The sequence below is a fragment of the Podarcis filfolensis genome, assembly GCF_964270895.1.
Source record: "Podarcis filfolensis genome assembly, chromosome: 10".
NCBI classification, from domain to species: domain Eukaryota; kingdom Metazoa; phylum Chordata; class Lepidosauria; order Squamata; family Lacertidae; genus Podarcis; species Podarcis filfolensis.
The window spans coordinates 73,693,488-73,716,728 of record NC_139612.1 but is presented as its reverse complement, the minus strand read 5'-3'; the positions used below and the strand labels follow the sequence as shown (position 1 = coordinate 73,716,728).

General features: G+C 45.1%; 2 protein-coding genes and 1 long non-coding RNA gene across 5 annotated transcripts in view; 2 read left to right on the top strand and 1 right to left on the bottom strand.

The window, feature by feature from the left end:
• RBM28 (RNA binding motif protein 28) overlaps positions 1-1,349 on the bottom strand; it is a 29,851-nt gene extending 28,502 nt beyond the window's left edge. For 2 of the 3 annotated variants that reach the window (XM_083572709.1, XM_083572710.1), the window contains exon 1: positions 1,156-1,309. In XM_083572709.1, the coding sequence (XP_083428835.1) occupies positions 1,156-1,294 (139 nt within the window). In that variant the 5' untranslated portion in view covers positions 1,295-1,309. Of the gene's footprint in view, positions 1-1,155 lie in introns of all 3 variants that reach the window. The other variant, XM_083572708.1, reaches the window with a different exon arrangement.
• The window catches only part of PPP6R2 (protein phosphatase 6 regulatory subunit 2), a 1,004,265-nt gene extending 998,653 nt beyond the window's left edge, over positions 1-5,612 (top strand). Inside the window, exon 29 of the transcript XR_014538743.1 lies at positions 5,231-5,612. The gene's annotated coding sequence lies outside the window, so the exon portion shown is untranslated. The remainder of the gene's footprint in view (positions 1-5,230) is intronic.
• Positions 5,613-6,205: 593 nt separating this feature from the next.
• Positions 6,206-8,755, top strand: LOC310743182. The gene is made up of 2 exons (XR_014538863.1): positions 6,206-6,363; positions 8,562-8,755. It is a non-coding gene; the product is annotated as an uncharacterized lncRNA (long non-coding RNA).
• The last annotated feature ends 14,486 nt before the right edge of the window (positions 8,756-23,241 follow it).

Genomic DNA, 23,241 nt, shown 5'->3' with positions numbered 1-23,241 from the left:
TTATGCCAACTGGCTCTACAGTGGTACCTCTACTTACGAACGTGATCCGTTTCGGAGTGCCGTTCACACCCCGAAAAGTCCATAAACATAGTGCTGCTACTGCGCATTCATGAAGTGTGATATGGCACTTCTGCGTCTGCATGTGCAGCAAACCCGGAAGTAAACACTTTGCCACGTTCGTAATCTGAAAAGCTGCAATGTGCAGCACAGCCAAGAAAGATGCCTTGTTGGGGAGGCGCACTCTGGTGCCAGGTGGGCTCCGTGATGCACAGGTGGTCCTGACTGGTGGTGGTGCCAGTGGTTATTAATAATAATAATAATAATCAGTGCTTTTTTCTGGGGGGGAGACGCAGGGGTCACAAATAGTGTTCTCGAAGCTACCAGCATGAGCCTGACCAAACTGCGGGAGGCAGTGGAAGACAGGAGTGCCTGGCGTGCTCTGGTCCAGGGGGTCACGAAGAGGCGGACATGACTAAATGACTAAACAACAACAACTGCCAGGAAAGATGCCTTGTTGGGGGGGGGCTCATTCTGGTGCCAGGTGGGCTCCATGATCCAGTGATAGTACTGACTGGTGGTGCTGTTGCCAGTGGTTAATAATAATAATAATAATGTTTTTTTCTGGAGGGACACCGGGGTGCACGTACCCCTCAACATTTTGTGAATCCAAGTTTGGCCTCATTGAGAGGCAGTATTTCAATAGGAATAGGAAAATGAGAAAAAAAAAATTCCTTCCAGTAGCACCTTAAAGACCAACTAAGTTAGTTCTTGGTATGAGCTTTCGTGTGCATGCACACTTCTTCAGATACCTGAAGAAATGCACACGAAAATGCATGCACACGAAAGCTCATACCAAGAACTAACTTAGTTGGTCTTTAAGGTGCTACTGGAAGGGAAAAAAAAATTTTGTTTTGACTATGGCAGACCAACACGGCTACCTATCTGTAACAGGAAAATGAGAGTAACCCCAAACATCTTTAGGGAAGGACAAAGCACTGCCTAGAACAAGGGACCCCGCGGGGTCATCTAGCCCAGCCCCCAAGCCCAACCTCAGAGGAGGGGCGGCGGGGGTGGGGCAGCCCCTGGTGGGTCGCGGGGGGGGATGTAAGCGGCCCCTTCCCTCCCGCCCGGCCTCCCCCCCCCGTCCCCGCTCACCGGGCTCCGTCACGGCCACCGCCCGCCGCACCGGCCCCGCCCGGCCGAACTCCCTCTCCAGCTCGGCGGCGCAGGCCGAGGGCGGCAGGCCCCGCACCAGCACCGTCCGACCGGCGCCCGCCGCCGCCTTCCCCGCCATGGCCCCGCCGACCCTCCTCCCCTCGCCCAGCACGTTAGGCCAGCCTGGGCGCCGCCATCTTGGCTCCGCCGCTCAAAAGGGCCCGGCCGGAAACGCGGCCCGGCGCGCGAGAGTTCCTTCCGGAAGTGGGCTGGGCGCGGAGGGAGAGCGCCCTCTGCCGGAGAGGAGGAGGAGGAGGAGGCGCGGGAGGTTGCTAGTCTCTCTGCGCACGCGCAGTAGCCCCTGTGTCCCGGGAACGCGCCGCGCGCGCGCGCGCTTCGCCTGGCGAGCGACGTGCACGCGCGTTTTATTAAAATGGTTGCAATAGCTGTCTTTGGGCGGGGAAAAAAAGAATTTCCAGTGTTTGGTGGCAGGGAAGAGGGAGGGAGCTGGTGCTCTCCTGCTCTGGGTGGTAGGACTCGAACTCAGGGCTTCAAGTTGCAAGCAAGGAGATGCCAACTAAATACAGTGGTGCCCCGCAAGACGAACGCCTCGCAAGACGAAAAACCCGCTAGACGAAAGGGTTTTCCGTTTTTTGATGCTGTCAGAGCTACCCTAGGTCCCAGCTCACAAAGGACCAACGCCGCTTCATTGTTAAGTACGAAAGTCTTTATTGAAGTTCAGTTTCACTTCCAGAGCCGCAGCGCGCAGCTCTACGTCTCAAACTCTAGACCGCTGAAGCTCCGTCTGAATCTCCTCCCCCCAGACACCAGTTTAAGACTCTAGCCTTGCTCCACCTCTTTCTCTGCTCTTTCCTCCTCTGGGTCCGCCTGGCCGTTGGGGTCTCGCCCTTTCTAGACTCTTCTGACGCTGAATCCCCTGAGTCTTCCCCCTCCCTCCAGCGGGCTTTAGGAGCTGGTTCCCCATCCGGGTCTCCTGCTGTTCCGCGCGCCTGCACATTTGAACTTGGCGCGCGCGCCCAGCCAGCAACTTTCCTCCTGACCGTTTCACTGCTGCTTTCACTGCTTCTCCCTTCGGGGGGGCTAGCTGCAACTGACCTCCCTTCCGTTCCCCCACTCTCCGATGGAGGCGTGGTCAGCCCTGACTCCCTCTCTGGAGGAGACACTGCCCCTGACACATGTGACTCCTCCCCCCCACTACGCTCTGGTGGGGAAACTGGTCCCGATCCTCCACTGCTGCTTTGGGGTTCCCCTCTGGCTCCTTGTTTCTGGTCCGTCCCCCCTGGGACCCCCCTTGCCCTGACCATGGGCGCCCCCTTCTGGGAATCTTCTGATTCGCTGGAGAAGCTCATGGAATCTCTCGGGCCACTGTCATACTCCCCTACGCTGCCCTCGGATTCTTCCCCTTCGCTCTCCCATTCCTCTCTCCCCAGTGCTCCTGCTCCTGATTCCCTGACAGATGCGCTTCGCAAAACGAATTTCCCTATGGGCTTCCTTCGCAAGACTAAAGCCCATAGGGAAATCTCCAGGACAGCGGGGAAGCGCAGCGCGTCTTCCCCACTGTCCTCGGACCTCCTCCGAAGGCTGGTGGTGGGGCGGAGAGACCTTCTCCCCGCGCCAGCCTTCGGATGGCTGTCCTGAAGACTTGCGGTGGGAGGAGGGTTTTCCTTCCCACCGCCAACATTCAGAATGCTGTTCTGAATGTTGGCGGTGGGGAGGAAAAACCCTCCTCCCACCGCAAGCCCCGGGAACAGAGGAGAAGCGCTGCGCGCCTTCCCCTCTGTTCCCGGACCTGTCCTGAAGGCTTGCGGTGGGAGGAGGGCTTTCCTCCCCACCGCCAACATTCAGAATGCTGTTCTGAATGTTGGCGGTGGGGAGGAAAAACCCTCCTCCCACCGCAAGCCCCGGGAACAGAGGAGAAGCGCTGCGCGCCTTCCCCTCTGTTCCCGGACCTGTCCTGAAGGCTTGCGGTGTGGAGAAAAGCCCTTCTCCGCACCGCCAACCAGGCAAGCGGTCTCCATAGGAACGCATTAATTGATTTTCAATGCATTCCTATGGGAAACCGTGCTTCGCAAGACGAAAAACTCGCAAGAAGAAAAAACTGGCGGAACGAATTAATTTCGTCTTGCGAGGCACCACTGTAGCCAGGAAAGAAACTTTCTGACAGTAAAAGCTGTTTGGCAGTGGAACACTCTCCCCCAAGAGGTGGTGGAATTTAAAGACTATCTTCAGAAACACTGTAAAATTAATGAATGTTAAAAATGATGTTGGATTGAAAATAAGTGGCATTAGCAACAAAGTTAACAAGAGCATGCAAAATTGAACTGAAAATGGAGGAAAATATAGAGTTATAATATGTTAAGATATAGAGTTAAGATAAATGAAAGAGGGTAAGGATTTGCTGATTTGATTATTTAAATGGGGATACAAAAAGGGGAGGTGTGAGGAGGCCAAGGAAATAAGATAATGAGTTAGGGTTACAAAAATGGATTTGTTTTTATTCTTCTTTTTCTTATTTTATGTATTTTTCTATGTTTCTTTTATTGTATTTCTTTCTTTTTATATGATCTTTTAAATTTATGTTTTTGTAAAACTCCAATAAATATCTTTAAAAAAGAAAAAGGAATCTCCTTTCTTGGAAGTTTTAAAACAGAGGTTGGATGGCCATCGGCATGCCAGATTTCGGCTGGATGAGGCCCTAAGCTATTGAAAGTCATGGGCCCCTTTCTATGTCCAGCTGTCCTTTGTCCACAACAAATGGTCGCTGTTTTTTGGGGTTGAATATATGCTATATGGTCATTGATGGACCTAATCGGTATCGAAAGCCATTTGCACATGACAAAATATGTATTTTATCAAAGTAATTGTTGAAAAGTCCATGCAGAATGTAGGCACCCTCTACAGTGGTACCTCGGGTTAAGTACTTAATTTGTTCTGGAGGTCCATTATTAACCTGAAACTGTTCTTAACCTGAGGTACCACTTTAGCTAATGGGTCCTCCCTCTGTCGCCGCACCCCCGGAGGACAATTTCTGTTCTCATCCTGAAGCAAAGTTCTTAACCTGAAGCACTATTTCTGGGTTAGCGGAGTCTGTAACCTGAAGCGTCTGTAACCTGAGGTACCACTGTATATAGAAAGAAGCAAACCAGTGATATATTTTTTTTAAATAATATTTATTAAAGTTTTAAAGGTTACAGAAAGTAAAAGTAAAAAACACCATATTAAACAAAAACAAAACAACACATCACAATAAGGAAAAATGAAAGAAAGAGAAAAAGAAAAAAAAACAGAAAAATAGAATCCATTAAAAAACACAGCGAACCTTCCCATAACTTATCTTTCATTAGCTTATTTCCTTGACCTCCTCACACCTCCCTTTTTTGTATTCTAGTTCGATTATCTATTTCAGCAAATCCTTTCCATCTCTTCAAATTTTTGTCCTGTAATTTATCTTAATATAATGTAACTTTGCTTTCCCTCCTTTCACCAATTAACAGTCAGTTTTTTCCTAATCCTTTATAACATTTCTGCTAAAACCACATAACTTCATTCCAACATCCTTCTAACATTCATTAATTTTACAATGTTTCTGTAAGTAGTCTTTAAATTTATTCCAATCTTCCTCCACCGACTCTTCCCCTGGTCTCAGATTCTGCCAGTCATTTCCGCCAGTTCCATGTAGTCCATCCCCTTCATCTGCCATTCTTCCCGGGTGGGTAGATCTTGTGTCTTCCAGTACTTTGCAATAAGTATTCTTGCTGCTGTTGTAGCATACATAAAGAAAGTTCTATCCTTCTTTGGCACCAATTGGCCGACCATGCCCAGGAGAAAGGCCTCTGGTTTCTTCAGGAAGGTATATTTAAATACCTTTTTCATTTCATTGTAGATCATCTCCCAGAAAGTCTTAATCCTTGGGCATGTCCACCAAAGGTGAAAGAATGTACCTTCAGTCTCTTTGCATTTCCAACATTTATTATCGGGCAAATGATAAATTTTTGCAAGCTTGACTGGTGTCATGTACCACCTGTAGATCATTTTCATTATATTCTCTCTTAAGGCATTACATGCCGTGAACTTCATACTTGTGGTCCATAACTGTTCCCAGTCAGCCATCATAATATTATGTCCAACATCTTGTGCCCATTTAATCATAGCAGATTTCACCGTTTCATCCTGAGTGTTCCATTTTAACAGCAAGTTATACATTCTTGACGAGTTCTTAATTTTGGAATCTAGCAGTTCTGTTTCCAATTTTGATTTTTCCACCTGGAAGCCAATTTTTTTGTCCAAATTATATGCCTCCATTATCTGGTAATAATGAAGCCAATCTCGCACTCTATTTTTTAATTTTTCAAAACTCTGCAGTTTTAATCTGTCTCCCTCCTGTTCCAAAATTTCCCAATATTTCGGCCATTTGGCCTCCATATTGAGCTTTTTCTGAGCCTTCGCTTCCATTGGTGACAACCACCTTGGGGTTTTATTTTCAAGCAAGTCCTTATACCTTATCCAGACATTGAACAGTGCTTTTCTGACAATATGGTTTTTAAACGCTTTATGCGCTTTGACCTTATCATACCACAAATATGCATGCCACCCAAATACATTGTTAAAACCTTCTAAGTCCAGCACGTCAGTGTTTTCAAGAAGCAGCCATTCTCTCAGCCAGCAAAAAGCGGCTGATTCATAATATAGTGATATTCGAGGGAGCAGGCTGGGCCCATGACTTACATCACAGGAGCCTCCACAACACAAAACACAGTTGCTGTATTTAGGTTTTATTTTATTTGTTTTTTATCTTATATTTTGGAAATGTACATCCAGTTTTTTCCCCTTAATTTTTTTATTGGGGGGGGGCACAAGAACCCTGTGAGGTGAGTTAGGCTGAGACAGACCTGAAATGTGCCTTTATTTCCTCCCTTTTTTCTTCTTGCTTCCTTCAGCCTTTTAGGAATTATCAATACCCAGATCCCAAAGGACTTGAGAAAACTGTTCATGTATCCGACTGATACGGGAGGGGGGGGCATGTCTTCTTCACCTTCTTCTTCACTACAATATATCAATTTATTTCCAATTGTCAATGTCAAAAGGGACTAAAATCTATAAAATTCATAGAAAATCAACATGCCAATTTGCTCAATTTCTCTAGGACTCCATCACACCTCCCCTGTCCTCCATAATCCCTCAAGCAAGGTGTCAAGACCCTAATCCTGTCAAATCACTCTGCCAAGCCTTTCCTCCAGGAAATGCCAGTACATGGACCATTGTCTTCTCATCAGGATGTGCTTATCTGCGCATATCTCCAGCTCTGCATATTCCCCCCTCCCTCCTCCATAAGTTAATCCTGTGTAACCCAACCTCTTCTTAATGTATTCATGATGTAATCTGTGTAACCCAACCTCTCTTTAATGTATTCATGATGTAACTGGGATGTATTTTGCACTGTATTCTGGGACATGGAGGGAAGTTTCAAAAGTTTATGTCACCCCTTCCTCGCTGTTCAATCTCGCCTTGAACCTGTTGCGCAATAAACTTGGATCTTCTGCAGCTTGCTCCTGTCTCCGGCTGAGCTCATTTTCCTCCGCAGGGACCCGCGGACTTAGTCCGACGAGCTGGGTGGCTGAGCAGCCTCGCACCCAGATTTTTACCGTAACACCGACAACAGCCGCCTTGATGCTATTAGCCCAGAGATGGAAGGAAGAAACACTCCCAACCAGAGAAGAATGGCAAATCCAGTGGATGGACTCTGCCGAAATGGCAAAATTAACTGGGAAGCTCAGAAGCAAGAAGACAAGAAATTTAAAAAACAATGGGAAATGTTCACGATGTATATACAAAATCATTGTAAACAGGTCAAAACATTAGCAGGATTTTAAACACACTTGCAATTTAACAGAATGCACAGATAATTTAGGAAGATGAAGAAATGGAGAAGTATTGATACGCAGTTGAAAATAGAATCAATAGGACCCAGGGAAGGGATGGGGGGGGGGGAGTCAGGAGACTCAGAGTAAATTCGATATTTGGATTTAGAATTGTTTCCGATTTTGGAAAATCAAATAACAAATTATTACACACACACACAAATAAAAACTCGCTGGAGACGGGCTGCTGAGGTTTCTTGTGCTTGGCTAGGAATGGGATCCGACTGGAGAGGCAGCTGCTCTGTCTCTCTAGGGAGAGAGGGGGCCGGGTTCTCCCTCACCCCCATAATTAAAATTAATCGCTTGGCCCCTCGAAAACTGCTCTGGCTTCAGAGTCGGAGGGCGAAGAGGAGGCCCAGAGGGATTTCTGTTTCCAGGGAGCTCAGGGCAAGGCAGGCTCATCCCTGGGGAGGCAGCAGGGGCCCAGTGCATTCTGCAAGAGGTTTGCTTCTCTCTCCCCGGGACGTGAAATTCTGGGGTGGAAGCTGGAGCCTCACTGGGCAGAGTTTCAGAAAAAGTTGCTACATCTCTTTTCAATCAACCTGGCATGGTTTTATTGCATCTGCAACATCTGTTGGCAGAAACATGGTCCTCGGCCCCCGAGGACACGCCAAGATTTGTGGAATGGGTGGCGCTGTGGATGTGGGTGGCGCTGTGGGTTAAACCACAGAGCCTAGGACTTGTCGATCAGAAGGTCAGCGGTTCGAATCCCCACGACGGGGTGAGCTCCCGTTGCTCAGTCCCTGCTCTTGCCCACCTAGCAATTCGAAAGCATGTCAAAGTGCAAGTAGATAAATAGGTACCGCTCTGGCGGGAGGGTAAACAGCGTTCTGTGCGCTGCTCTGGTTCGCCAGAAGCGGCTCAGTCCTGCTGGCCACATGACCCAGAAGCTGTGCGCCGGCTCCTTCAGCCAGTAAAGCGAGATGAGCGCCACAACCCCAGAGTCGGCCCCGACTGGACCTAATGGTCAGGGGTCCCTTTACCTTTACCTTTGTATGACTTAAAATTGAATGTAGCTAAAGAGACACTGGGTACTTCTGGTGGGAGGGTTGTGAAAAATAAATCAGTGTTCAGGAAAGCTTTTAATATCTGATGAATTATTGTTCAGTGGTACCTCAGGTTACATAGGCTTCAGGTTACATGCGCTTCAAGTTACAGCCTCTTCTAACCCAGAAACAGTACCTCGGGGTAAGAACTTTGCTTCAGGATGAGAACAGAAATCGCACGACGGCAGCAGGAGGCCCCATTAGCTAAAGTGGTGCTTAAGGTTGTTACGGAAAAGGGGGGGGGCATGTCTTCTTCACCTTCTTCTTCGCTACAATGTATCAATTTATTTCCAATTGTCAATGTCAAAAGGGACTAAAATTTATAAAATTCATAGAAAATCAACGTGCCAATTTGCTCAATTTCTCTAGGACTCCATCACACCTCCCCTGTCCTCCACAATCCCTCAAGCAAGGTGTCAAGACCCTAATCCTGTCAAATCACTCTGCCAAGCCTTTCCTCCGGGCAATGCCAGGTGGCAGACTATGCATACATGGACCATTGTCTTCTCATCACCGGCACTCAGGATGTGCTTATCTGCGCATATCTCCAGCTCTGCATATTCCCCCCTCCCTCCTCCATATGTTAATCTGTGTAACCCAACCTTTCCTTAATGTATTCATGATGTAACTGGGATGTGTTTTGCACTGTATTCTGGGACATGGGGGGAGTTTCAAAAGTTCATGTCACCCCTTTCTCGCTGTTCAATCTTGCCTTGAACCTGTTGCGCAATAAACTTGGATCTTCTGCAATTTGCTCCTGTCCGGCTGAGCTCATTTTCTTCCGCAGGGACCCACGGACTTAGTCCGATGAGCTGGGTGGCAGAGTAGCCCCGCACCCAGATTTTAGCCGTAACAGTTGGCGCCCAACGTGGGGCATGCGGTTCTCCCGCGTTGCTGACCGGGGGCCCCGAAATCTTCAGCCGGCACCGGGCCATTTTGCCTGGGAAGATCCTTTGGACCCTCGGCCATCCTCCGGGCGGTAATCAAAAGCCCCAGGAGTTCAGCCGGGGAGCAAAGAGGGATCCAGCCGGCTTATTCATCGATCCCGGGATCATCATAGGAGACACGTGAGTATAAGGAAAAGGAAAAAACCCAGTGCACTGGTGGGAAGGGGGTGGAATCTCCTGGCAACTGAATTCTCTGCCCTCCTCTCTATCGCTCCTTCTCGCCTGTCTCTTGGTCCAATTGGTGAGAGAGACCGTGGACTGCTGCTCGACCCAAAAGGGGGGTTCTGAGCTCTATCTCTTTCTCCTCTCAAACCCTCCAGTCAGCCGCACCAATTGAGAGTCCGAAAGTAAGACGGAGAGACCCGGCTTGGAAAGACAGCCGACTCTCTGCAACGGGCATCTCAGTTGAAAGCAAGGGGCTGGAGTGAGAGACCGTGGACTGCTGCTCGACCCAAAAGGGGGGTTCTGAGCTCTATCTCTTTCTCCTCTCAAACCCTCCAGTCAGCCGCACCAATTGAGAGTCCGAAAGTAAGACGGAGAGACCCGGCTTGGAAAGACAGCCGACTCTCTGCAACGGGCATCTCAGTTGAAAGCAAGGGGCTGGAGTTCTTCTTCCGAACTTCCCGAGCGCCCTTACGGAGGGGGCAGGAAGGGGTCTTGCTTTCTGTCTCAATCCCAGCCGCACTGGTCGGTGCCACGTAACACGTGTATCGTGCGTGAGCCCGCTTCCAAAAGCAAGGGGGATTTTCGGTTCAAAACTCTATCCAGGGATCACCCAATCTGGCACCGCACGGCGCGGGCGTCCAGTAGGGCCCCTTTTCCTGAGATTGTAACGATAGGTAGGAGGTTGCCAGGAGGGATAGCTCAAGAGGAATTGGGCGGGATTTGGCAGAGTGGAAAGGAAAACCCCAGGAAATAGATAAGTAAGGAAGGAAGAAAATAAGTGAGAAAGGAAGAAATAAGGAATTAGGTAGAAGAGCTCTCTAAAAGGAAACCCTGTTAGGAAGTTGCCAAGCAACAAGGAAAAGGAAAACCCTAAATAGCCCCCTGTACAAGTTACCCAAATCCTAATCAACCTCTCTCTTTCTCCCTTCTCTATCCCAGACACCCCCCCAAAAACAGAAAAACAAAAAAAGCAACAACAGCAATGCATGCATATATAAAGGGGTACCCAGTCAACCAAGCGTTGTGAGCCCTGCCAGTTTGATTAACTGGTGGTGTGTTTGAAGAGGCAAGGAAGCTCATAAAACCATGTGGGACCTTCCTACTAATTTCACTTAATGAAGCCAAAGGAAGCGGCCCAACTCCTTGCGATAACCAACTAAAGAATGAGAATATATATGTTTACATGTTGTCTGTTATGTGTGTTGTCTGTTCCTTCTGTCTCTGACAGACTGCCTTTCTTAAGTGTGCATAGTTTAAACTACAAGCTTGCTTCAAAATTTAAATCTAGGGAAGCCATGCTGGACCTTATCAATCTTAAAACAGAAAAAAACAAAAACAAAATGAGAATGAAGGGTGCAAATGTTTGTTATTTGAGAGAGGCTCCAAAGAGTCTTCCTCCGAGTAGCTTAAGTGAGGGTATGATTTTAAGCTGATAGTAGATAATGTTATGTTGAGTTTGTGATTCTACATCCGTGTTCCAGTCTTTTTTCCAGTATTTTGAAATGTGCTGTGAAGAAACTAATGTTTCTGCTGCAAAAGCCTAGTTGAGCACAATTGCTCTCTCTAGCTAAAATGCAGCGTATGTATTTCACTAAGCATATGCCTATGAAAGTATGGTGTTCCTTCTAAGAAAATATGTGAGTCCAGTTTTAACTTTGATTTGGTTGGACAGAAGAGTTATTGTAAGGCTCCTGATATCAGTCTCTATAAGACTTCCTGGCCTCTTTTCTCAGAAAATGCCCCCCCCCCCGTTTCATTCTGTCTCTTTCAGTTTTTTGTTTTTTCCTCCCTTCTTACTTCTGTGCCAGGTAAATTTACTCCCGAGTAAGCTTCCTTTAAGGGAAACTGCAAAGAGGGGGGAGCAATCTTTCCTAAGGTACCCTGCATCTCACTTTCCTATGTGTAGTTATTAAAAATAATAGTAGTAGTAATAATAATAATAATCTAAATTAGGCTTACTATTCCTCTGCAAGTTCAGGAAAAATTGTTCACTTTTGTATTCCCGTTAAATCAAATCTATGGCTGTTTTAATTATGCTTAATAAAAGATCCTCTCCCTATCTATCTTCCTTAGTACATGATAGGAGCATTGATTGTGCTCTCTTCCCCAGTAGTGCCTGTGTACATAAGTATGTGTGTGTCTCTTTGGTAGTACAAATCTTGCTGTGAAATCTTGCTGTGAATCCTATATTTTGGAGGGTTGGACTAGATGACCCCAGGGTCCCTTTCAACTCTCCCAATTTGTGGCTGTGTGGAAGGACATGTGTCCGCAAGCATTGGAGGGTAATTCTTAAATTCTGGTGTGGTGATGGAGTTGAAATTCAGCCTAGCTTTGCTCTTTAGTTTTAAAAGGTGAGAGGTGAAGCTGTGATGTTTTGAAGCACAACTGGTAATATCAAGCATTTGAGTGATTACAGTGTTTATCATTTTGTCTACTATTTAAAAATCAGACTTCAAAATCAATTCAAAGTTTAAGCACATACAAATACATATGGGCCTTGACCAATCCTGTAAATAAAGGGCAGGAAAATTTTTTTGTCTGCAAATGGTAAGGCTGAAATGTTAAAAAAAAAAAAAATCCTATGAATTCTGACTCTCTGGCCATTTTTTCCCATATATAAGGGCGTGGCATTGTTCCGCGAATGACCAGAGGGAAATCACACAAAATGATAGCCCTTTCCTGTAAATAAAGGAAGGAAATATGATCCCTTAGAAAATTTCTAACTTTGGTAAATGCTTGAATTGCGGAGTTTCTTGTTTTGTTTTAAATCTAACCCTATTTTTAAAAATCTACTCCTTACCCTTCATTTCCTTTATTCAAATGGTAATTTGAAGCCAAAATATTCAACATTTTCAATAGTATAAAAGGTTTGCTGAGACATGAACTCTGCACATGCACAGAGACTAGATCAGCTAAAAAAAAAAGGAAAAGAAAAAGAGAGAGAGAGGAAGGGGAGAGGAGGTTTGGAGAGCTTGGGCTGCAGGGAGAAACTTATCCAAATTTCCTTATGTAAAACTTGGAACCATTGAGGGAAATCACCCTTAATGTGTCCTTTGCTCCAGGGGCTACGTAAGACAAAAGAGTTAAGTACTGGACCGTCAAAGTCAGGAGGTTGCCAAGTTTCAAATCTTAACATGCCAAATTCTTTTCACAGGTAAATATCAAAGCATTCCCCCCCTCAATGGGATGTAAATCAGACTTTGTTTGTGTGCATTTTAGGAACAGCATTTCCTGACAGGCTTCTCACATGAAATAATTTTCCCTTTTAACAGGATATGTGGACCCCGATAACAAAGTGTTTGTCCCTTCTTTTCTCCCACAGCAACTTTCTTTCTGTTCTGTGAAACAAGTCTGAATCCCTGCTATATTAGTGACTTCCATCTCTTTGCGGCTTTGACACTTTAAGTTACAAGTAATCTGTTTTCATTTATTTATGTCTATGAAATTAATTGAAGCACAACCAAACATTGTTTGTGGAATGGTATTTGTTTACCTTTTGCCTGAGCATTTCTTATTAATTCTGTCATTTTGGCTAGTTCAAGGTACTTACACAACTTTAAATTGCCATTCATTTTCTTGGTATTAAGTCATTTCCCAGTATTTTGCTATTAACATCCTAGCCGATATTGTCACATCAAGAAACACTCTTTTATTTTCATTGTTACTTCAGATTTCTTAAAATTGTGTGTCTTAGCATTTATTTATGGTTCCTCATAGGTCATTGTGTGTGTGTGTGTGTGTGTGTGTGTGTGTGTGTTATTATTATTTTGACCTTGTATTTTTTTTACAGTTCTCTTTCTCTACATATGGAGTAATTTTTTATTTAATAATATGGGAGGGAGACGATAAAAACCAAAGTGAAGGAAAGCAAACAAACTTAGCAGATAATAACAGTAATTATATGGAAATGTGATAATAATATTGTAATGAATAAAAAGCTTAATCCGCTAAGATTTTTATTATTTGCAGCTTCCCACGGAAACTGAGGACATCCCTTTTGCCTTTCGCCCCTTCCCTTTTCTATTTTTCCCTTTCTGCCCCTTACAGGATATCACTTCTACAAATGTGTTACTACAGATCCAATGAAAAGCTTCGCCACCACAAGACCTGCAACAACAACAGACACCAAAGTTTTCAAAGTGGCCACAGCTATCTCTTTCAAAGGATATAGACTGCCGGGGGAGTGGGCCTGACAAAGGGGGGAGGAGTTGAATTGCAAGGACATTTTCTCACTTTTGAACCTCAAGACTGTGCTCCGGCATTGAGAAGATACATGCGTAAAAATATCACAATTGTCTCAAGATATGCAACTGATACTTAATTAGTTTGTTTTGTATTATGTGTTATTGCGTAGGAATGTTGAAATGTGTCTGACAGTGTGTTATTTCCACAAATGGGGGGGGGGGCTATTTTGTGGCTATTTTTGTGTGTAATTGTTTTTATGTTTAATGTCTTATTCCTTACAACCCAGTGGAGGATTCTCATACATTTTATGCTTTTAACAGACCAGGCTATTATGTAGTCCAATGTTTAGAACTAGATAAATTTATAACCACATTTAGTTGTTTCACCTGGCACTCTGCCAACTTCCCTACCCATTTTAAAATGTGCTAAAAACTTGCTTAACCAAAGAGAAGCTGATAAGATACATGAAAGTGCATATGCTTTGGTTTAGCAGGAATAATCCCTTATAGAGTTAAATTGACTTATTTAGACAAATGCCCTCTAAGTATGGTTTTGCTTTAAACAGATTGGTTTGAGAAGTTGGGAACCATGGGGCAAGATAAATTCAAATTGGACTCATTTTGAATTGGGCAAGTGTATCCAGGCTGCAATTAGCTTTTTGGTCCTTAAAGTGCAAGTGAGCAACTTCCCATGACTGCAAGACCAGAGCCTATAATAATAAAATCCCATAGAATGGCCAAGGCAAGGACATTTCCCTCATGACGTGCCCAAACCTGTGCCAGCTGGGGTGAGTGCCAGGCAACATGGTTAATATGAAAGCCCTAAGTGGATTCACCAGGGATTGCCACTACTATGACACCATGCCGGTGTGAGACCACAGAAGAGCTACCTTCGCACCTGAGAACACAAAAACGGTGGAGCTAAAAAAAAAAAAACCAAACTGCATTTTTTTCAGTCAGTAGCGGACCTTCCTGCTAAATGTAAAGCATAGACCACTATTGAACAAAATACAACAGGTGTTCTTTTATGTGATATCCTATATCCAGCTATCTGCACTACTATACTTGCAAATGACCTTAAGAGGCATGGCTGGCAAGTCCCCTTCAGGTTTGCACAAACCCACACATCTAGTACGGTGGATACCAAGTTATTAGTGCATATCTATATAACATACACGTACATTATTGTATTGGTCCGTGTTGCTCCCTCCTTTGCTGCCCTGCTCAACCCACCTCCTTTTCCATTAAAGCCTATTCCCACTCACAGGGCACCCCTACCTTCACCGAGATTTAGGGTGCGGAGAAAAGATTTGCAAGTTCTTACAGAACTTTAATGCAAATCTATCTCCGAATGGGGGACTGTTACGGAAAAGGGGGGGGGCATGTCTTCTTCACCTTCTTCTTCGCTACAATGTATCAATTTATTTCCAATTGTCAATGTCAAAAGGGACTAAAATTTATAAAATTCATAGAAAATCAACGTGCCAATTTGCTCAATTTCTCTAGGACTCCATCACACCTCCCCTGTCCTCCATAATCCCTCAAGCAAGGTGTCAAGACCCTAATCCTGTCAAATCACTCTGCCAAGCCTTTCCTCCGGGCAATGCCAGGTGGCAGACTATGCATACATGGACCATTGTCTTCTCATCACCGGCACTCAGGATGTGCTTATCTGCGCATATCTCCAGCTCTGCATATTCCCCCCTCCCTCCTCCATATGTTAATCTGTGTAACCCAACCTTTCCTTAATGTATTCATGATGTAACTGGGATGTGTTTTGCACTGTATTCTGGGACATGGGGGGAGTTTCAAAAGTTCATGTCACCCCTTTCTCGCTGTTCAATCTTGCCTTGAACCTGTTGCGCAATAAACTTGGATCTTCTGCAATTTGCTCCTGTCCGGCTGAGCTCATTTTCTTCCGCAGGGACCCACGGACTTAGTCCGATGAGCTGGGTGGCAGAGTAGCCCCGCACCCAGATTTTAGCCGTAACAAGGTTAAGAACACTTTCAGGTGAAGAACAGACCTCTAGAATGAATACAGTTCTTAAACCGAGTTACCACTGTATTTTAATGTTTTGTTGTGAATTATTGTATTTTAATGTTTTGTTGGAAGCCGCCCAGAGTGGCTGGGGAAACCCAGCCAGATGGGCGGGGTATAAATAATAAATTATTATTATTATTATTATTATTATTATTATTATTATTATTATTAGTGTATGAATCACTGTTTATGGCTGAGATATATTGCAAATAAAGAAAAACACCATTTGTTTTATATTGCTTTATGCAGACCGCTTAGTGTGTTTTTTGTGGAATTCATTATGTGAAATAAATACATGCCAGACTTTGATGAGCTGCAGGGAGACGTTTGGGGGCTAAGGGGGCAGCGGCAGCAAATGGCGAGGAATGAGCCTTCTATCTCAGCCTCTGGCATGAGGGGAGCATGGCCGCTGTGGCTGGGAGCTCCAGATAGCCTGTCTTCCCATGTCAAGCACACGGCAGCTGTCAATCCTTGAGGTTGCAAAGGAATTGATGAGCCGGGTGCAAAGGATCCCTCCTCTCCAAGGAACAGGTGGAAAAAGTCTCTCCCCCCCCCCCACAGCCAAGACTGGTCCCTGCTGATCAAAAGGGCAAAGCAGAACTCCTCCCGGTCAGCCGGTTTAACCTCCTTGCCAGCCTCCTGGGACTGATCCTGCAGCTGCTCAGGGGTGCTTAGTCAGTGAAATGGAGAGCTGGGGGGCACCTCTGCATTGGATGAAAGCAAGACAGCTGCACACAGACCCCCCCTCAAAGCCATCCCCTTGCGTCCCTGAGGAATTTCCCCTTCTGTTATGTACTGAGTTGAATAGGATTCAGAATGCAGCAGTCTGATTGGTCCTAGAACAATAGGGTCCAGAATGCAGCAGTCTGACTGGTCCGCAGGAGCCACCCAATCCAGCTCCAGGTGGAAGTGAATCCGCAACATGATTGGCCTACAGGTGAATCCCGGAATTAGCCAATCACATGGGGCCCATTAAGTAAATAATGTATATAAAACAGACATTCTGGGGGAACGTCCATTCCTCCTCATCACTATGAGCTGAATAAAGAGCATGAAATCCACTCTCGATTCTGAGTATAATTCACCTTTTTTGGGCAAATCTTTTTTTACTGGTTTTCATTTTTCCTTCTTTTTTTACCCATTAATCGTGCCAGTGTACTGCTTGGGTCTGGGTGAAGCCCTGAGCCCTTCCCAATTCTTGGGGTCCTGTATGCTGTGAAGGTCAGGATCTAAAGGATGAAGTGGCTGAACTGGTCGGGCAAGTCTCTTCTTCAGACAAGGACCTCACCTGGCCTCAGAAATGTCCCCATCGCCAGCCCCAAAGACTGAGCCAGGTTGCAGGAGCAACAGCTAAGAGTTGGGGGGGCCCAGGCTAATGGCCTTTCCTCCACCCTCTTTGCCCAGAGACACAGAGACCTCTCATCTCACTATTTGTTGTTGTTGAGTCGTTTAGTCATGTCCGCCTCTTTGTGACCCCCTGGACCAGGGCACGCCAGGCACTCCTGTCTTCCACTGCCTCCCGCAGTTTGGTCAAACTCATGTTTGTAGCTTCCAGAACACTGTCCCACCATCTCCTCCTCTGTTGTCCCCTTCTCCTTGTGCCCTCCATCTTTCCCAACATCAGGGTCTTTTCCAGGGAGTCTTCTCTTCTCATGAGGTGGCCAAAGTCTTGGAGCCTCAGCTTCAGGATCTGTCCTTCCAGTGAGCACTCAGGGCTGATTTCCTTAAGGATGGATACGTGTGATCTTCTTGCAGTCCATGGGACTCTCAAGAGTCTCCTCCAGCACCATAATTCAAAAGCATCAATTCTTCGGCGATCAGCCTTCCTTATGGTCCAGCTCTCACTTCCATACATCACTACTGGGAAAACCATAGCTTTAACTATACAGACCTTTGTGGGCAAGGTGGTGTCTCTGCTTTTTAAGATGCTGTCTAGGTTTGTCATTGCTTTTCTCCCAAGAAGCAGGCGTCTTTTAATTTTGTGATGGCTGTCACCATCTGCAGTGATCATGGAGCCCAAGAAAGTAAAATCTCTCACTGCCTCCATTTCTTCCCCTTCCGTTTGCCAGGAGGTGATGGGACCAGTGGCCATGATCTTCATTTTTTTGATGTCGAGCTTCAGACCATATTTTGCGCTCTCCTCTTTCGCCCCCATTAAAAGGTTCTTTAATTCCTCCTCACTTTCTGCCATCAAGGTTGTGTCATCAGCAAGGTTGTGTCATCTGAGGTTGTTGACATTTCTTCCGGCAATCTTAATTCCGGCTTGGGATTCATCCAGCCCAGCCTTTCGCATGATGAATTCTGCATATAAGTTAAATTTCATCCATAGATCTTAGGGCAACGGTTCATAAGATAAAAACACAAAATACATAATAAAGACAAGACCAAAACCAAACAATAACCCCGCTCTCCGCTGTACTTTTTACATTTTTTTTAATTGTTTATGAGTACTTTGTTATGTTTGTAATTATGTCAGTCTTTTCATGTTGCAGGCTGCCTTGAGCTTGGTTTTAGCAGCAAACAAGTAAAATGATGAACCATCCAACCTCTGATTTAAAACATCCCATGAAGCAGTCCACCAGCTTCTGAGGGAGCCCCGTCTGCCTTCTCCAATTAAATCTAAAACTAACAAGAACATTAATTAATATCCAACTCTGTCTCAAAATGCCCAGACCTTCCGAGTCCCTCTTGCCATTAGCCTCTGCTTCCAGAAGAGGGCAGCAACCCCTCATGGACCAGTTGCTAAGCAACACACACTTTCTCTCAGGTGGGTGCACAGGTGTGTGTGAACACAGAGCATCCAATGGCCTTTCCTCCCACTGCAGCGTCCAAAGTAAATCTGTGACCTGGTGAAACAATTACGTTTTTCTCATACAGCCTGAAGTTCTTTTAGGCTTTTGGGTTATTGGGGGGGGGGGGTCCAGGCCATAAGATTAAGGGGACCCAGGTTCAGATCCTTCACTCATTGAGCTCCTTGTGCCAGTTGCAACCTCTCAGCCTAGCCTACCTCGCAGAGGGCAAAACAGAGACAGGCAATTGCTTTAAGCTTCCTGGAGGAAATGGAATGTGAATAATAATAGGAGTAGCAGTAGTAATAATAATAATAATAATTTATTTATACCCTGCCCATCTGGCGGGGTTTCCCCAGCCACTCCGGGCAGCTTTCAATAGAACATTAAAAACAGAATAAAACTTCAAACATTAAAAACTTCCCTAAATGTTTATATTTCTGAACCTCAAATTTTATTGTTATTCTTGTTTTTATACTGTATTTTATGCTGCTTTTACAATTAAGTGTTTTAAATTTGTTGTTAGCCACCCTGAGCCCAGTTTTTGAACCGAGAAGGGTGGGGTATAAATAAAAATTTATTTATTTACTTACTTACTTACTTATTTATTTATTTATTTTTACTATTATTATTATTATTAAACAGGGCTGCCTTCAGATGTCTTCCAAATGTCATATAGTTGTTTATTCTTTTGACATCTGCTGGGAGGGCACTCCACAGGGCAGGCGCCACCACCAAGAAGGCCCTCTGCCTGGTTCCCTGTAGCCTCACTTCTCGCAATAAGGGAACCGCCAGAAGACCCTCGGTGCTGGACCTCCGTGTCTGGGGAGAACGATGGGGGTGGAGACACTCCTTCAGGTATACAGGACTGAAGCTATTTAGGGCTTTCAAGGTCAGCACCAACACTTTGAATTCTGCTTGGAAATGATTGCCGTATTTTTTGCTCTGTAAGACTCACTTTTCCCCTCCTAAAAAGTAAGGGGAAATGTGTGTGCGTCTTATGGAGCGAATGCAGGCTGCGCAGCTATCCCAGAAGCCAGAACAGCAAGAGGGATTGCTGTTTTCGCTGCGCAGCAATCCCTCTTGCTGTTCTGGCTTCTGAGATTCAGAATATTTTTTTTCTTGTTTGCCTCCTCCAAAAACTAGGTGCGTCTTGTGGTCTGGTGCGTCTTATAGAGCGAAAAATACGGTAATTCATGTTCGTACAATACCTGGAGCTGCGGCAGGGTAGAAATCTTGGGGAGAGGTGCATACAAAGGGGCTGGAGGGAGCCTGGAACTGGCAATGGAGCACCCATTGTGTTTCTGACAGAAGTAGGGGAGAGAGAAGAGGTGGAAGAGAAAGAGAGAACTCTCCCTGCCCTCTTTTCCCCCTTCTTCATCCCCCCCCCAAGTGTGGCTACTACCCACAACGGCTCGGCCCTGCAATGCTCTTTGAATGGCAGCTGCTGGAAACCACACGAGGGAAGAGTTGCTTTTGTGCTCAGATCCTGACTACATACCCTCCAACATTCCTCCGATGTAAATAGGGATATTCTGCTCTACATCAGTATCCCTGCTAGTTAGTTGCATTTATTGATTTGGGGTTTGCTTTTTCCCTCGGGCTTCCCTAAGTGCAATAACATCAACTTCACTGGACTGTGAAATATACCCGGAGTCGAGAGTGGATTTCCTGCTCTTTATTCAGCTCATAGTGGTGAGGAGGAATGGAAGTTCCCCCACAATGTCTGCTTTATATACATTATTTACACAATGGGCCCCACGTGATTGGGTAATTCCGGGATTCACCTGTAGGCCAATCAGGTTGCGGATTCACTTCCACCTGGAGCTGGATTGGGTGGCTCCTGTGGACCAATCAAACTGCTGCATTCTGGATCCTATTGTTCTAGGACCAATCAGACTGCTGCATTCTGAATCCTATTCAACTCAGTAGATAACAGACTGGTCATGTTGTGCAGATGCCTGATGATCGTCTTCCAAAGCAACTCCTCTATTCCGAACTTAAAAATGGAAAGCGTAATGCTGGTGGTCAACAAAAGAGGTTCAAAGACTCTCTCAAGGCAAATCTAAAAAATGTAGTATAAACACCGACAACTGGGAAACACTGGCCTGCGAGAGCTCCAATTGGAGAACAGCTTTTACCAAAGGTGTCATGGGCTTTGAAGACGCTCAAACTCAGGACGCAAGGGAGAAACGTCCTAAGAGGAAGGCACACTTGGCAAATCCACACCAGGATCAACTCCCACTCAGAAACCAATGTCCCCACTGTGGAAGGACGTGTGGATCCAGAATTGGCCTCCACAGTCACTTACGGACTCATTGTTAAACTGTGTTTGTGGAAGACAATCTTACTTGACTTCGAGTGATCGCCAAAGAAGAAGAAGACATAAGTTCAAAAATACCTCTGCAGTTCTCTGTGTTTCCTCTAATAACTTTGGCACTTGACCTGGAGAAAATGCTAAAGCCGTGATACTGATAGAGAAGAGAACGTCCCTATTTTCACCTGAGGAATGTTGGAGGGCATGTGCTTGTGGGTTCCCACCACTGGGACGCCTGCCTGGCCACTGTGGGAACAGGAGACTGGACTGGATGGGGCACTGGCCTGATCCTGCAGGTTCCAGCTACATCTCTGCTAGGAATGAAAGGAAGGCAGGGTAGGGGGGAGGAGAGGAGAGGAGAGGAAAGGAGGGGTGAACAGACCTTCACCCTCTGCTCTGGGGGGCCAAATTAAATTAAAGCAGCAGGCCTTGGAAACTCGTTCCAGAATCCACCATCATCTCCTCTGCTGGCTCCTTCCCTCCATGCTGGGGTGGCTGGAGGAATCAGGGCAAGCACCAAATCCCAGGGACTCATCAAGCCATCTCAATTAGCAGGCAGAAGTTTATTGCAACCCAGAAAGTGATGGATGGTGACAGCAGCAGCCCTGCTGAGCTCTTGTGGGTTTTTTTGCTGCCCCGCAAGAGCCAGCCCCCCAGGCGGCTGCTAGAGCCAGCATCGTGCCCTGATTCTGAGGTCTCTTTTTTAGCAAAGTATTGGAAGACACAAGAGCTACCCACGCTGGAAGAATGGCAGACAAAGGTGATAGACTATATGGGATTGGCTGAGATGACTGGCAGAATCCATGACCAAGGGAAAGAGACGGTGGAAGAAGATTGGAAGAAATTTAAAGTTTATCTCAAGAACTGTTGTAAAATTAATGAGTGCTAAAATGTCATGGGTAATGTAAAACAGAATTGCAGTGAAAAGTAATTGGATAAGAGAAAAAAGATCAGAAATTGTATTACAAGTATTGAAATTAGGGGTTGCTGGGAAAATTTAAAACAGGGATGCAGAAAAGGGAGGTATGGGGAAGTCGTTGAAGCAAGGTTTAAGAAAAAGAGGTTAAGAAATTATATGTGTTTATATGTTTGTTTGTTTATGTATTGTCTTGTATTGTTTTTTAATATGTGTTGGAAAATTAATAAAAATTTATATATTAAAAAAAAAGATTCTGAGGTCTCTTGCCCACTTTTTAAGTATCTCAATTAAATTTTATCCCCAAGAACCCAAACAAGCAAAAAAGAACCTCAGAAGGCAAACTCATGAAGACCCAACCCAGGCTGGCATGGGATGTTCCGTTCACAAGAAGAAAGGATAAGATTCCGGTTGTTTTCTTATCTGGTCTGGAAACAAGAGCAAATACCAACAGTAGAAGGATGGCGACAGGAGGTAATGGAATATGCAGAAATAACCAAATTAACAGGGAAAATTAGACAACAGGGCAAGGAAACATTTAAAAAAAATGGAAAAAAATTATGTCGTACATAGGAAAGATAAGACGAAATAGTGAAACCAGTAGAATTGGAAATAAACCTCATAATGGGAAAGATTAAGAAAAGTGATGGATAATGAAAATAATAAGAAGCAAAATGTATAAGGAGATTAAATGAATACAGACAACAAGAATTGTATAAACATGAGGATTTATTTGTTTATGGATATACTATGGACTAATATGGAAAATGAATAACAATATACAAAATGGATGAAAATAATGCGATAAAATTATATGTGGTATAAAAAACCAGAAGAAGGAAGGAGGGAAGTCAGCGCTTAGGAGCAAGTATAAATGTAAAACGTAACACATTATGTGTATGTGGAATATGTAACTGGAAAACTAATAAAGATTGTTTGCGGGGGGAGAAGAAGCAGCAAGGATGAGAAGCTGGTTATCTGGAGATTTGTGGTGCAGAGGGGGAAGAAAGGGGGGGAGAGGCAAGGGGCAAACATCTCTCCCGCTCCTGAAGGGAGCATCCTGGTGGAGTTCCCCCCCCCCCAAGGAGCAAGTTGCCACCTGAGGCAAACCAGAAAACAGAAAACCAGAAAACAAAAAAATTTACATCAGTATTTCTGTTTTGGTATTCTTACTGGTGACAATCTCATCCTTTTATATTGCATCTTGCAAACAGTTTTTCCTGGCCTTGTTTACCATCTTTGCCTCCCACTTGCGATAAAGTGTTTTGCGCTGCCTGTGGACTGTTAACAAAAAAATAATAATAATGTTTTGTGTGTGGGAGTCTCAAGGGAAGGAGTAAACAGTTATTTGTCCTATTTTTTCTTCTTCTGGGTGTGCTGCATTCATCAGCCTTTCAAACAACTAACTGCCCCGGACCCAAAATGACATCTCTACTGCCGAAGATGCTTTTGTGATTCTGTTGCTAGATACTATTCTTGAAAGTTGAAATATACAGTGATTTCATGCTCTTTATTGCAGCTTGTAAAACAGTGATTGAATTGCCCCCCAAACCTCAGGCTTTTATATACCGTACATTATTTCCACAGTGAGTCCCGTCGGATTGGCTGATTCTGCTTCCCTCCTGGAGCCTGATTTGTCTTTTCCTGCAGGCCAATCAGTTGTTGCATAATAGGATCCTACCAGCCTATTAGGCTGATTAACTTCCTTCTGGAGTCTGATTGGTCTTCTCCTGCAAGCCAAT